Here is a 15,847-nt window from a genome sequence, read left to right on the forward strand (position 1 = left end):
GAGAGAGAGAGAGAGAGGAGGAGAAAGAGACAGAGACAGAGAAGGGGGGAAGCAGAGAAGTGGGGAGAGAGGCAGAAGTGAAGCTGCCTCTCCAAGAGGAAGATGGAAAAGAGAGCGAGCTCAGGTCGGAAGCTGAAGATCAGCCTGCCTCAGCGGATAGGGAGGGGAATGGGACTCAAAGTATTGACATGGTTCAGTCTCTAGTGAGGCTCTCTCCCTTGCTTCTGCCTTGGCTGGGGCGTGGGTGGCAAGGGAAGAAGAGTGCCCCCTAGTGTCTCTTCCTATAAGGACGCTAGACCTTTGGAATCAGAGCACCATCAGTAAGGCCTCATTTAACATTGGATTATTACTTTACTCCAAATACAAGCCCCAAAAGGAATCATTTCCATTAAACCGCTGGTAGGGAATGACCATCCTATATTCATACCATGTGAATCTACAGCATAATTCAGAATAGAGTGTAAAGTGTCTACTTCTAGTAATAATTAGAAAACTCTGTATATATGGGCAGGAGGAACAAGAAGAATCTCAGTGCCCAGATGGAGTTTCTCCGGAGAAGAGAGGGGGAGTCCCTGCAGCGGGGCAGTGTGAGCGGTGGGCCACTAGTGTGTCACCCCGCATCACTGTTTCCCAGCGCCTCATCTGCACGGTGCACTCAGAGCCTCGTGGTTTCATAAAAAGAGGAACTGCAGGCAAGGTTAAGAGGGGGACCGCATTTCTGTTAGCCTGTTGGCTGGGGACTTCCCTGAACATCAGGCTGACAGTTCTGTGCCACAGGGTCACCTCCCTCCAAGGAAAACCAAGATGCTCTCTGCCATGGATTTGGCATTCCACATGGGCCGGATGTGGTCATTTGACCCTCTGATGACACTGCACAGATGAAGACATGAAGAGACTCTCGATGCCTGGTCACACAGCGGCAAGGACATGATAGAACTGTCCTCGAGCTAGGTCGCTGACCCACTGGGAGGTTTTGAGTCACTGGCAGATGCTGGCTTCTTCTACACAATTTGTGAAAGTTCAGGGGTTTGCACAGCATTGCAGGGTCCTGGCCTTCCCAAGGACCACCATGGTGGGAGGCTCCTTCATCCCAAGGCGACAGTTGCTCTGGCTTCCTATGCTACTCAGGGATTCTCCTCCATGTCTTAGCCCCTGCCACAGCTTTGGCTGCTAGGACAAGATTAGGGGCACATGGCTGCAGGATAATTTGCAGGGTGTTGGCTACCTCCAAGGGCATCTACTTCCTGGAGAGCTGCAGTCCTCAGGAGCTCAGGCTCAGAGTGGCCAGTCTGCTTGTCTTCTGGCTTCTTCCTCAGAGCTGTGCTGGGTTCACTGATGCACAATGACAGCTTTTATTCTCCGTCAACACTGCAGTTCTGCCGTGAGACTTCCTTCCTGGGTACATGGCAGGACTTCATGAACCAGAGTTTGAAGACCTGAATTAAGGGGTCAAATGTGGCCCCATGGGATAGTACTTAAACTTCTGTTGTTTGCTGTGATTTTCAAAGCTGCTGTTTTTAAAGCCAGTACTGACAGCATTTCACAAGAGTTCATTGTCAAGGTCTCAGAAGCCTCGTGTGGAGGCATGGGACCACCAGCACTTGGGAGGCAGGGGCAGGAGGATCACACGTTTGAGGCCTGTGTTGGCATGTAAAGACATGATGTCTCCCAGCTAGGATCTGAGCAGTCACCAGTCCATGGGATGGTGTGTGTGACATTGAGTTCATCAAACTTCTCTTGGCACTCCCATTTACCTGTGCTGCACCAAAGCTAGAGTTGCTGAGACCCATGCATGTCTGTAAGAGCTTCCTTGGGCCTCTGGTTGCTTACTGCTGGGGAGTAAGATTTCTCTTGGGGCTGTTTGGTCTCCCTCCGTTCTGCTTTTATATTGTCTGTACTGGTAGACATTTGAGGTCAAAATATGGTAAGAAAAAGATTTCAACTTTCTGCCAGATTTTATTTTATTTTTTTATCTTTATTTTTATTTATTTATTTATTTATTTTGCTACATGTAGCTACAGTTTTCCCAGAATCTTATAGGACTGGAGTTTTGACAAGCCTCTACATTATAGGTGCCGTGTAGAATGTCTCATTTTGGTACTGAAAGATGTCCATTCAAAATTAAAAATAACCATCAGTTTTTTTTTAACTGCCATGTCATAAAATAAAAGGACAGTTTCACATAAAAAGGCATTATGATTATGAATTTCAAAATGAGCACCCTCAAGAAATAAGTCACAGGCCTAATTATGGGACACCCTCTCAACACTGGCCTACGCATGCAAGCGCTTAAAGAAAGGCTGGAGCCGAGGTCACACATGCTGACATCCATACTGGTTTCTTTCGAGTGTTCTTGGCTCTGCTTTTTTACTGTGTTGACTTCCTATCGGGTCATATTTTTTTCTCCTGAAATGAACTCCCAAAGGGCCAGTCTTATATTTTCATAGCTTCAAATCCAGTGGAATAAAATCAGACCTCTTGATTATTTTAGCAAAGCTTTAATATCAGATCAACTTCTGTCTTCAGCTATCCTAAACCAATCGGAGCTGTCTTCAGCTATCGTGAACCAATCAGATGTCTTTAGAGTATCCTGAACCAATCAGAGCTGTCTTTAGTTATTCTGAACCAATCAGAGCTGTCTATGCCCCATCACATACACTGCTGTAACTGGCCAGGTCTTGGCGACATGCCACATCCAGGGGTAGAATTAGTTTGCTTATATTTCATAGGGGTAACTGTTATTGCTACCCCAGTTTACAGGTGGGGAAATTGTGGCCCTGGGGAGTTAAGTGGCTTGATCAAAGTCATTTATGTAGTTTAACAAAGAATGGAGAGAGGGTACTTGCAGGGAAAGCATAAATGAATAATGGATTGTTACAAAGATAAACACAGGGCTGGAGAGATGGCTCAGAGGTTTAGAGCACTGGCTGCTCTTCCAGAGGCCCTGAGTTCAATTCCCAGCAACCACATGGTGGCTCACAACCATCTATGATAAAATCTGGTGCTCTCTTCTGGGGTGCAGGCATACATGCAGGCAGGATGCTGTATACGTAATAATAAATCTTTAAAAAAAGATAAACACATAAATAAATACCCCCTGCTACACACACCTTGATGCTCCCTCCCCATTTTATCCAAACTTTTTTCCAACATCTGAACATCACTGCTTTAACATATTTACCCCCCGGCTGTTAATAATGGACTTTCAGACACTAAACAGAGGCTTTGTTTGAAATTATGTAGACATCAAACTCCACAGAGAAGACGCCCTCGCCCCCGGAACCAGAGCCTGTGGGAACAGCCCAGAAAAGCAAGGAGAACTCCTCAAAGGACAAGAAGTCAGTGGACAAGAAGTCAGTGGCCGAGACCAACAAGCAGAAGAACAGCAAACAGGAAGCCAGAGAACCTGCACAGTGTGTGCAACCTCCTGTGGTGGAGGCCAACGCACTGCAGAATGGGGACAAGACCCCAAAGAAGTCCGAGAAGCGGCGACAGTCCCTCGGGGGCTTTCTGAAGGGGCTGGTAAGTAGATGAAGTCTTCTCGTTTCTTATTAAACTCCAAAATGGAGGCTGGCTAGAAAGCTGGCAAAAAGAAAAAAAAAAAAGATTCTGTGCACCTACTGGGTGTCAGGCACTGCACTAGGTACAGAGAATAACAGATAAGTTTGAGGTTAGGGGCAGGAAGGATGAGGAGGCTGGGTGGTGGAGACGGGAAGATCTAAGTAGCATGGGGGATGGTAGGCGGGAGTGAGACCAAAAGCCTACGCTCCCAAGCCTCTCTACCCTGCTTGTCTGCAGTCCCGCTCTGCCTGCCTCCTAGACAACCCCTCAGTGCCTCAGTTTCTCCATTTGTAAAATCTAGGTCATGGTAACAGTTGTAGTTCTGTCTCGGTTTGCTTTCTGTTGCTGTGATAAACACCGTGACCTAAAGCAATGTGGGGAGGACAGGGTTTATTTCCACCATGGAGGGAAATCAGGGCATCCTATGTTGTGTATAGTTTATCACACTCTGCCCTTTACATGACTTACTACACTTTAGTGCTAAACTGTGCTCTGTGCCCAATCCTGGGTTGTAAGGTTCTACTTTACACTGAAGAAAGAGCCACTGGTAACTGCCTCCAATCCATGTGGCATGTATAAATCTCAGCTCACGTGCGCCAGGAAAGAAACTGCTCAAAGGTAGTAGTAGGAGCTGCGGGCTGCATCCCCACCACCTGGCTATCTTATACCCAAAATAACCACACAAAATTGTTTTAATTAAATTACTGTATGGCCCATTATTTCTAGCCTCTCCTTGGCTAACTCTCACATCTTGATTCCTCAGAGAGGGCACCAGATCTCATGTGGTTGTTGGGAATTGAACTCAAGACCTTTGGAAGAGCAGGCAATGCTCTTAACCTCTGAGCCATCTCTCCAGCCCCCCTTTTAGAAAGGGCACCAATTGATGGGTGTGGTCGATCAGAAGTTGTAATTAACCAAACCAACTTAAAATAATACTCACCTTTAATAAACAGAAGAAAAAACTTACAAACCAGGGTTCCAGTGATCCAGGAGCACAGAGGGCAAAGAGGAAGAAGCAAGCACACCTGGATGTTTTTATTTGTTTTGTGTGGCCCCAGGGGGACACACTCTAAACGGAATGTGATTGGCTGAAGTTCCCCATCACACGAGGCCATGACTTACCAGGAAAGAATAAAGAAGCTGCCTTGGCCATTTGATAGAGCAGCCCTTAGGTGGGTGGAGTAGACAGAACAGAATTCTGGGAGCAAGAAGGCAGGAAGGGAGAGCCGCCCTGGAGCCAGCCGCCAGGTCAGACATGCTGAATCTTTCTCAGTAAGCCATGACCCCATGGTGACATACAGATTATTAGAAATGGGTTGAATCAAGATGTGAGAGTTAGCCGATAAGAGGCTAAAAATAATGGGCCAGGCAGTAATTTAATTAATACAATTTGGTGTCGTTATTTCGGGAATAAACTAGCCGGGTGGTGGGGACACAGCCCACTGCTCCTCATTGCAACACTCAAAGGCTAAGAATTCTATCATTTCTTGGCATGACATCCTGGAAAGCAGGCATAACGGTGCACGCCTATAATCCTAACTCTCAGGAGGATTGCTGTGAGAGGAGGGATAGCTTGGGCTCAATAGTGACTTCTAGAACAGCCTGGGCTACCCAGTGAGATGCTATCTGGAAAATAAAACCAAAAAGAAGGATCTTAGGAAAAGAAAAACTGTAGAACAGGGAAAGGCCTGACGTTGTAAGGGTCTATAAAGTGGGCCTGTTCGTTGGGAGATGGGCAGAGACAAGGGAGGTGTATGTATTTTGATTTAGGCGGTGCTAACATGACCGTGTTTCTATTAATCCGAGCTCATAGAACTACGCAGAAAGGGCTAGTTTGACCATGTCTAAGTTATACTGGCAGAAAGTACAATATAACCACCTGCACACCTGCACACATCCACCTGCCACACCGGGACAGCAGTAAGGTACATCCTCCACACGCCAGCCACATGCATGGCCCCGAGGATGCAGCAGACAGAATCCACAGAGGAGGAAGATGCCACATAAAAGGTAGTGAGGTCCCTTCCATTAGTGACGAGGGATAAATCGGAGCACCACTTTGTGAGGCAGTGGAAGAATGAGTTGCTTGACAATGGCATGAGGTGTCTAGAATGAGCTAGAAGAGGAAGTTCCCCACCCTAAGACAACTTCAAGTGTATCACAGTATGAGCCCACTTCATCTCGGGAACAATCCTCTGAGATGTTTGAACATTCTCATCTTAAAGGCAAAGAAATCAAATCATAATGTGTCTTAGATTTCACAAAACCAGAAAGCAATGTCACTAGGTGTTGAAGCTGGACACCTACTTGTGAATAGGACATATTGACTTAACACACTACCTAGCTCAGAATAAGTCTGTGGTCCTTGCTGCTGTGGGTTTTTTACCGACCGCTTCATGTTTTTCTCCAGGGACCAAAGCGGATGTTGGATGCTCAAGTGCAGACAGACCCTGTATCCATCGGACCAGTTGGAAAATCCAAGTAAACAAATCACTCCATTCTCACCGGGTCCTCTTCCCACTCCACCTCACGTCCAGACTCACTCTGTGTATATATCTGTTTTTCTCCTGGCCACAACTTCAACCTGAATTGTAGATCGAGGTGTATTATTTACGTCTCTGGTCTGGTCTTTCCTGGCAATGTAGCTATAAAGATGGGTTAGCAGGTTAACTAGGTAGTTCAGGAGAGCTGGTGAGCGCCAGGCGTGGGGTGGAGGAGGTAGATAAAGGCATCTGTGCTAGGTGATGAAAATAGCAGTAACCAGTGAGTAAAGGAAAAATGCAGAAATGAGAAAAAGAATATTTTGCATTATAGTAACTGCTGACTCGTCCCCTAAGCGTCAAAGGGGAAGGGAAGATCCGTTTGTTTCGATTCACACTGGGAGGAAGGAGGACTCTAGGCAGGCTCTGCCTTGGGCATCTGCCAGTTTTCTGGAATGGACCATGTGGGGAGTGAAGAGGAATGGGTAAGAGTTGGTTTTCAAATAGGGTCCTTGAAAGTTATCGGTGAAGGGAAGTGATTAACTGGAGAGGGATTGCAATGATTTGGGGGAACAATTATTTCTGAAGTGTAGGGACAAGGGCATGGGATTACCAACTCCAAAAGAAAACCCAAGAGTAGAAGGAAATTAAGTTGCAGGTTTGTTTTGCCACACAAAGGGGCGCCAAGACCTCCACTTTTCCCTTTGCAGCTGGTACCCCTAACAAAGACTGTCTGCAATATTTCGTTATTAATGTTTCTCAGATGGTGGAGGGGCTTGCTTCATCTTTTCCATCTGACGCTTATCTCACGCCTGTCTGTAATTTCCTAATGTGTTCAGGATGTTCTCTGATTAAAAAACCTTCCCCTAACCTGGTTAATAAAAATTTACAGAAGATTATTTAAATATTCGAGGTGTTTTTTTTTTTTAATTCTTGTATAGAGAACTAAATTGGAGCATGACTCCATTGAGGTGGAATGCTATGTAGCCTATGACTGACTGATGCTCATGTATATTGTACCTTTCTTTTTATTTTCTATTAAATCTTTTCTGATTTAATAAAAAAACTATTGGATTTTAGAAAATCTTCTTATTCTAAATGTTAAATGCAGCTCTCTAGTGCTCTCTACAAGAGCCGAGTCTTCTTAAGCAGATGATAAACAATGCCCACATACATATTCAGAGATCCCATCCCACACACCTTTGTGTACATGTACAGACTTATAGATACAGGGCTGGAGAGATGGCTCAGTGGTTAAGAGCACTGACTGTTCTTCCATAGGTCCTGAGTTCAATTCCCAGCAACCAGATGATGGCTCACACAGCCATCTCTGGTGGGATCTGGCGTCCTCTTCTGGCATAAAGTCATACATCCAGGTAGAGCACTCATGTGAAATAAATGAACCTTTTTAGAAAAACTGATAAATCCAGAACTAGACTGGTGCACATGTGTGACTGGACCTAACAGTTGCAGCCATTGCCCTAGCAAACCGGGTTCTGCCACCAGTCCTCCGTACGCCAATAAAAAGAGCCAAATTAGTAATGAAAACCAGAAAAGGGAGATTTGTTCCATGTGGCCACATTGGGAAGAGGGATAGAGATCCAGATAGCCTCTCCCACCCCTGCTGCCATCTTCAGAGTCCTGATGAGAGGGTAAGGTTCCAGGCCACCATTATCTCAGCAACAAATCTGCCCCACAAGCTGTCAAACTTTCTTCAGTAAACAAACACCTCCTCTGGCAGCCCAGGGCTTCAGCCTTTTCCTTTCCCATCTGGGAACTCTGGGGGGAAATTTTAATTTGTTTCAAAAGGGCCACAGGTGTCCTTCTAGATATATTTGTTTCTGCCAAGCACACAGGTTTTATACACACACACACACACACACACACACACACACACACACACACTCATATCCACACACTGGCTCACACAAACCACAGGAATCAGAAGTCAGCACAAAGTATCCTGTCCTGGCAAGGCTGAGAGCACAGGGGCCATAATAAAGCAGACTAGGAAATTGGTAGATGCTCCCAAGAAGAGCCACGTCTGTAAGCCCCCAGTTGTGGAGAGTAACGGCAGGCCAGGCAGCATGGCCTGCAGGCTGCTAACAGACTGACTGGATGCTGGGTTTCACCAACAGAGGTTTTCTGGAAGCTAAAGTGCTTCCTGGGTCCTCCTGACCTGAGTTAGAAATCCTGTCAGTTCCTGAAAGGGTTGGGGTAGAGATGGGGGCTACTACAATACCTTGGGGAAAGTTACCACCCAGTCCCTCCAAGTGGCCATCAATGAAACCAACCAGCTCTCTGCTCCTTTGTCTGCAAAGCCCTGGGGGCATTGCCTGCTGTGACCTTCGGCCAGCCTCTGGGCTAGAGCAGCCCACAGAGGAAGGTGACCATCTCTCGGCCGGCCCATTTCACCTTACAGGGCACTAGCACTTTGGGCTCAGAGGAGAACGGTTTCCAGGCAGGATAGGGAGGTTCAGAAGCAGGGAAGAGTGACTCGGGCCACCCGGCTACAGCACCCTCCCACTTCCTGGAAACCAAACCCAAGCTGCGGTGGGGGAGGGGCTCTCTGTGGCGTGGCGAAGCCCTGCAGAGCCCCTCCCTGGCTTTTATCCCTGGTCCCTCCCTTCTCCTCGGCCAAAGAAGAGGGAACTCTTAAATGAAATTGCGGGGGGTTTTTTGTTTTGTTTTTATGAAGGTCAAGAAATTTAAGCCACAAACTCAAACAATGATTTTACTGCCAGGACCCTAAACCCCAGTAGCTGAAGAAGGAAGTTTGGTGTTTCGTGTGAAAGTTGTGTGTTTTTGGGTGTAATCCCATTTCTGATGAATTCACAGTCGGCACTAACTGCCACGCCTTGCGCTACTGGAGTGTGAAAAAGAACAGGCACCCCACAAAAGAGCAGGCACCCCACAAAAGAGCAGGCACCCCACAAAAGCACACAGAAAACCCACGGGAGTCAGAGGGCTGAGGGGCAGCAAACTCGACCCCACGGGGTCAAGTCAAGCTAAGGCAGGTGGAGTGGGGGGGACAAACCTGACAGGCAGCAAAAGTTCCAGAATAGTCTCCCCCAAAAACAACAAAATTAAGACGTTCTCGGGAGGAGAGGGGACAAAGGTGCCTGGTTTGTCACAATGAGTCATTTAACGATTTACTGATTTGTTTGTAGGTGCACAGGGAAGTGTCTCCTCTCCCTTGCCAAGAAGACGTGGCTTTTCCAAGAATGGAGCTAGTGAGATGAAATGGCCACCACTGTGCGTGCAAGTGTATATACACACACCACACACATACACACAAACACACACTCGTGTGTACACACATACACGCACACTCTCAAGGACGCCTTCCAGTTCCTGATAACAGAAACTTTTGATGCTGTGGATAAAAGAATTTACTCAAGTGATTCCCAGCAGCCCGAGGCCGCCCTTGGATTCATCCTCTTGGCGAAAGAGCCACAAACCTAAGGAGCTGCCAAAAATAGGAGTGAAGAGAAAGGGTACTGTTCTGGGTGGTAGCTCTTTGCTCTTTAAACACTGGTCTCTCTCTTCCCACCCCCACCCCAGCACTGTGCAAACAGTCCAGATAAACTGGGCAGTGGGGATCTCATAAATTTACCAAGTCCAGAATGGGCCCCTCTGCCTCCTCCTCGAAGATATAGAGGAAGGCTAGGTCTCTTCCTCCAGGACCTGCAGGCATGGTCTCTTGTCCCATAGTCCCAAGCTAGTCTTGGGTCTGAAGCAATCAAATCAGAGCTTGGGGTGCAGCTCAGTGGTAAAGTACTGGTCCAGCGCAAATGAGACCTCGTGGTCCATTCTCCGTGTTGGGAGGGTGGAGGGGGTAGTGACATGGTAAGTAACCAAATATAAAGAAAGGGAAAGGGCACCAGTTACCCACTTTCCCACGGTGCAAACCCTGAGATTAGCGATGGGCGCTGTCAGGGCTCGCTTTACCCACCCTCTCCATGTCTTCTTCAAAGCTCTTTAAGGAAGCAGTTTGGCACAGCGAATAGAGTCGGGTTCTTCCCTGGTCGGGACTGTGTTGGCTCTGTTGAAAACAGAGCAGCAAATGACTGCCCGTTAGCAAGAAGAGGAAAACAAAACGACAACAAACAACTTGCAGACATTGGTCACTGGGGTCTTTGTGACAGCAGACACATGAGCCAGGGCTAGGGATTGAGTCTCAGGAAGTTGGACTTTTTTTTTTTTTTTTTTTTTTTTTGCCTCAGCAGCGCCACCCATAAAGCTACCCCTGGCTCCTCTGCACCCTGGAGCCTCTAATTTGCGTGGCAGAAGCAAACCACGTGATTTAACAGAAACAGGGGTAGCTGCCCCTGCTGTTTGACTGGATCTCACACCCAGCCTTCCTAAAGCAGTCTCTAACGTACAGCTGTGTCCGCCCGACTCCACCCCCCCCTCCACCACGCCCCCCACACTAAATTTAACTGCTTCGTTACATTTTCTTAGGAACCGATCGACGGGAACCTGTATGGGTTTGTTTCAGTTTTCCAAATGGGTGCCTCCCGACAAAATGGCCCCAGCTGCACAACTGGCAACGGGTGCCTTTGAGACGAGCTCTTAGGAGAGTCTGTCATTCAAACGCCTTTTGCCTAATCCGACCACATGGGTGCGCTCCAGGACCTGAGTTCTGCAGACTGACCAGGGCGCTTTCTTCTATGGCTTTCTTCTACGGACCCAAGAAAGAGACTTGAAGAGTTTGCTGTTAACTTCTAGAATACAGTCGGATTTCATTAGGAGAACTGGAAGAATTAAGACAAATTGACCAGTTACTGTCTATGATCCCCACAGCCGTCTGAGCAAAGATGAGCTGGATAGGTCTTCTGTCCCTTTTTGTTCCACCCTGTAGAAAGCTTTTGGGGGAAAATATGGGACTGCCAAGCGTCCAAGCAACCTTGCTACTTCTACCATGTTCCACGGCCTGACCGTACCTCTCCCTGACTCCCCTCCCGAACACACTCAATTGGAGATCAAATGAATTCCCATCTCTACTTCCTCCAGCAATAAAGGTGAGGATTACAGTGGTCACAGTTAACAGCGCAGTGGCTAACCCACAATCAATACTCAGTAAACAACAGCCATTCCAGCGTAGGAACCCGTTAGTGGTAAGTAACAGAAGCCCCCCCCCCCGACTCACATCAGCTACTAAAGTAGCAATACAGATATTTATCATTGCACACACAGTGTGTTATGTGACGGCCTTCGCTTTGGTTCTTGGAGACTTCCAGCTGATAATGAAATACACCCTTACATATAACAGGTGTGCCACAGCTTGGCTCGGGTCCCAAGAGGCTTTGCTCTGCCTTGTTCTATGGGTTAACTTTGGACTAAAACTGGTGACAGATGGTAAGTGCCACTGTAGGCAAGGGGATTATGGATGGGATCGTTATAATCAGTTTCACCTGAGCGTTTGAGTGAACTCTGCCTCAGAAGGTGGCTACAATGACTGCAGTAGTTAAGAGCCGTCCTCAAACCAACCACCCCTATAAAGTCTCCGCTAGCCACAGGGCCAGTGTGGGTGGAAGCTTAGTGCCCCCAAACGTAGTCACTGGGTTGTGGGCTTCCCCAGATCAGGACTTTTTAGTCTCTCATGGACACTGTCAGGCAGCCTAGTACGATGCCTGGGCATGGCAGATACTCAGTAATGTCACTTGGACGGCTAGATTTGATGGACAGCTACTCCGCAGCCACCAGCCCTGAGAACAGCTCACCATATGCTCTAGAGTGAGCGTCACTTAGCTCCAAATGTTGCCTTGTTCTGATCATATCTACCTGCCAGATGACTGGCTCAGTGGCTCTCAGTGGACGGCCCTGGACCAGTGGCCGCAGCATTGATTGAGAGCTTAACAGGGATATAGGGTCTTCACAGGCAAATCCAGACACTCTGACCAAAGCTTCCCAGAGGAGGATCCAGCCCACCCGTGCCCTTATGTAGCCTTCAGACACTTCCAGTGTAAAGAAAATCTGAAAACCACGTCCTGAAGTCCCCTCTCTGAGTACATGGTCCGAAGACTGGCCCTCAAGATGCAGGTTATAAAAGCCAGCTCTGAACTTCACTTGACGCCAGCTAGTGTGCAGCATGCCGAGGGTCTTGTTTACTCCCCCCAAAAAAACCTCTCTGAGTCTACACAGAGTAAAAGCCATGTTGCCCAAGGCTGAAACCCAACCTAAAGTATTATTTGTATGTTTTAGAGACAGGTTCTCACGTGTACTGGGCTGCCCTTGAACTCACTATGTAGCCAAGAATGGGTTTAAACTTCTGCTGTTCCAGGCTCTGCCTTCTGATGCTGGACTGACAAGTGTACATCACTGCACCTAGTTCATGTGGTACTGAGAATCAAACATGGGACTTTGTGCATGGCAGGAGAGCCCTCCACTAACTGAGCCCCCACCCCGGCATGGCCAGCACCAGCTCTTGCAGGCCTGCGGAAGCCTTGGGAAGGACAAGGGTAGTGACGATGGTCTGAGGATGTGACATTGTGGGACAGAGAGAAAACACGGCTACAAGGACACTTAAATGGAGCGTGGCCTTTTACAGAGGGGACAGTTGAGCTAATTCAAGAAGAATGAAGAAGGCTTGGCCAAGGGTTCCCAGAAGAACAGGAGGTGCCGGACTGTAGACTCCCCAGAGCGAACGTAAGTAGTTCACTACAGCTGGCCGGCTGGCTGGATATCATGCCTTGGAGAGGCCAGAGGCCAGGAAGCAGCACAGAACTGATCTTTCAGAATGTGTAGGAGCCTGCTATAAGGATCTGAAGCTATCCATAAGCTGGGAGGATAGTTCCTGTGGAAGACAATGTACTGAGCGTGAACAGGACTCAAATCCCCCTGGCATGCATATTCTCTCTCTCTCTCTCTCTCTCTCTCTCTCTCTCTCTCTCTCTCTCTCTCTCTCAGCAGCCATACAAGAGAAATAAGTTGGAGGGGTGACATAGTTAAAATGTCTTCATTTTGGTTTCCAGTAGGGCCTAATACAAACAATTCAGCCAGCATTTACCATGTGACTGACTATCCTTCAGATATTAATTACAAAATGTATCATTTCTTTTTAAGCTTAGGTAATGACTATAAGAAATATCCACTTAGGGGCTGGAGAGATGGCTCAGCAGTTAAGAGTAACGAACGTACTGTTCTTGCAGAGGACAGGAGTTTGGTTTCCAGCACCCACACGGGGCGGATCACAAATGCCTGTAACTACAGCTCCAAGGCATTGAGCACCCCCTTCTGTCCTCTGGGGACACTGCACTCCCATACACAGATACAAACACATACATATACACATAATTAAAAATGAAATCTTTTTATATAAAAAATGCCCACTTAGATAAAACCTATCAATGGCTTTAGCCGTTAGAAAGACACCCACTGAAACATTCACTTCTAAGTGTCAGTGTTGACTGGACTCGGGCCCAGCCATCCATTCACCCAGGTGATCCATAGGCACAATGCAGGGCTTGAGCAAGTCAGAGACCATTTGTTCTGTTGAGCCTGCGCAGTAATGGTTGGGAGGTTGAGAGAAAAGCAAGTGAGAAGCCACCGAGGGTTGCAAGCTCAGTGGCCAGGCACCAGTGCACACCAAGAGTTACTGATTGCGGACAGCATCTAACCTGGGGAGAGCACAGGTGTCCTCTAGTGTGCAGGCATTTGGTCTTTGGGATGCCTTGTCCCATCCTGTCCCCTTACTGGCTCATTAGAGAGAGCGTCCCATTCTGAAGCACATCCGTTTTTCTGGGGAGAAGAAATCCATCTGCCTTTGACTTTCCCTGGTTGCAACAATTATAAGGTTTCCATGGCAACAGATTCTGCAGCTGCCCCATCTTCAGCCCACCTCAGAGTTCCCAGGAGGTACTAAGGAGTTCCTCCTTCTCTGCCCCTCTTCTTGGTGGTCTTCTGCAGATGCAGTCAGAGCTTGGTCAACCTACCTTCAGAGTGTTCTGGAAATCTCTGCGAATTTGTCCCCAGATGGCATATAAACCTCCTGTCTCTCTGTGGAGCAGCTTTGAGGGGTCCTCTCCACATTCCTGCAGAGTCCTTAGTGGGCAGCCACAGTAGTGAGTGGCGTGCTCGTGGCTCCGCTTTGCCACCCATCACTTTGCAAGTAAACCGCTAGCATCTCTCCACTCTGTGCCAGGGGCTGTGTCTATATTGGGCGTCTCAGGAAGGCTGCGACCATGCCCATAGTTCAGCGGCGAGAACTGGGTATGGGCAGTGGTTTTGATGTGCTGGAGGGTTGAGAGAAGGCTAGCCTGCAGAAGAGAGGTTCAGAGAAGGAAGGTAGAGGAGGTGTCAGTGTTAGGAGGTTGGTGAGGACAGCTGGAGCCAGGGTGCCCAGGAAAGCACACACACACACACACACACATACACACACACACACACACACGCACGCACGCACACACACACACACACACACACACACACACACACACACACACGCACGCACGCACGCACACGCACACACACACACACACCAGACCCAAAAGCTGTCGGGAATAAAACCTGGGAGAGGCAGTTTGAACAAGAGATTGGAAAGAGGACTAGAGAGACACCACAGCATGGTCGGAGACCTGGTTGCAGCTGGGGTGAGGGTCCCAGCCCTTATGTGGGTCTAAGTAAATGGCAATGTGAAATGGTCACGATGGCTTTATCTTCAGAACAAAGTTAGTGTTGAGAACACACCCCGGCCATCCACGTCAGCACGCCACAGAGATGTCTGGGCACCCATATTTGTTGCTGTGTTATTCACAAGAGCCAAGCTACGGAAACGGCAGAGATGCCCATCGACAGGTGGATGTATAAAGAGGATTATTACTGTATATACATAATATTCGTCAGTAAAGAAAAATGGGATTATGACATTTTCAAGAAAATGGCCGGGACTGGAGATCATTGTAATAAGTGATTATGTGGGACTTGGGAAGATGAACTGGGGGGGGGGGGATCTAAAGGGAAAGGGGAAGAGGCGGCTGAGAAAGCCAAAGGGGGTCTATTATGGGGACAAGTGGATAAGGAGAGGAGGGAGGAAGGGCAGCGGGCAGGGTATGAGAGCGTCAGGATGAACCCCGTTATTTTGTACACTAACTTAAAGTTAATTTTAAAGATTAAATAAACACATTAAAAATAAAGAAGAAGAACAGAATGATGGTTACGGTCAGAGCCCAGGCCCCAAGTGCACAGAGCCTCAGCCGGAACTGAGTTCTGCTACTCCCTAGCCATGTGATCTTGAGCAAACTGCTTAAGGTCTTCAAGCCTTGCTTTCACACCACGGAGGGGGATGGGCAAAGTCCCCTCGCCAAACTGTGATGGAGATTAGCAGGAGATGAGTGATTGTGGAACTATTAAGTGTGGATTGGCGCCTACTAAGTGTTCATTCCCGTGGCGACACTGGTGACAAAAGTCAGCTGTCTGGAAAGGGAATGAAAACGGAAGTGAAAGGGTGGATCAGGCCATGAAATCCCTGCCTGGGAGGGAGGAAAACTCAGTGGGGAAAGCGCCTTCAGCTCAAGCGTTAAGGACCAGGACCGCACTTTGATGACCAGCATGCGCATAAAAATTCAGATGTAGGGGCACCCACCTATAACCCCAGAGCTGGACAGGCAGAGACACACCCCTGGGACTTGCTGGCCACCCAGTCTAACCAAATAGGTGAACTTGAGGTTCAATGAGAGGCCTTGCCCGAGTTGAGGCTGACACTCAATGTTCACCTCTGACCGCCACAGCCACACATGCGCGTGTACTGCATACACACGCAGGCACCCAAATTCACACATACATACTAACACATACATACTAAC

The 15,847-nt window shown here is 48.0% G+C and overlaps 1 protein-coding gene across 7 annotated transcripts in view; it reads left to right on the top strand.

Moving 5' to 3' along the window:
- The window catches only part of Bcas1 (breast carcinoma amplified sequence 1), a 56,450-nt gene extending 49,513 nt beyond the window's left edge, over window positions 1-6,937 (top strand). For all 7 annotated transcript variants that reach the window (XM_026787047.1, XM_026787049.1, XM_026787051.1 and 4 more), the window contains 2 exons: window positions 3,244-3,522; window positions 5,972-6,937. In XM_026787047.1, the coding sequence (XP_026642848.1) occupies window positions 3,244-3,522; window positions 5,972-6,046 (354 nt within the window). In that variant the 3' untranslated portion in view covers window positions 6,047-6,937. The remainder of the gene's footprint in view (window positions 1-3,243; window positions 3,523-5,971) is intronic.
- Window positions 6,938-15,847: the final 8,910 nt, after the last annotated feature.

This window comes from Microtus ochrogaster, linkage group LG8 (genome assembly GCF_000317375.1).
Source record: "Microtus ochrogaster isolate Prairie Vole_2 linkage group LG8, MicOch1.0, whole genome shotgun sequence".
Classification (NCBI taxonomy): Eukaryota; Metazoa; Chordata; class Mammalia; order Rodentia; family Cricetidae; genus Microtus; species Microtus ochrogaster.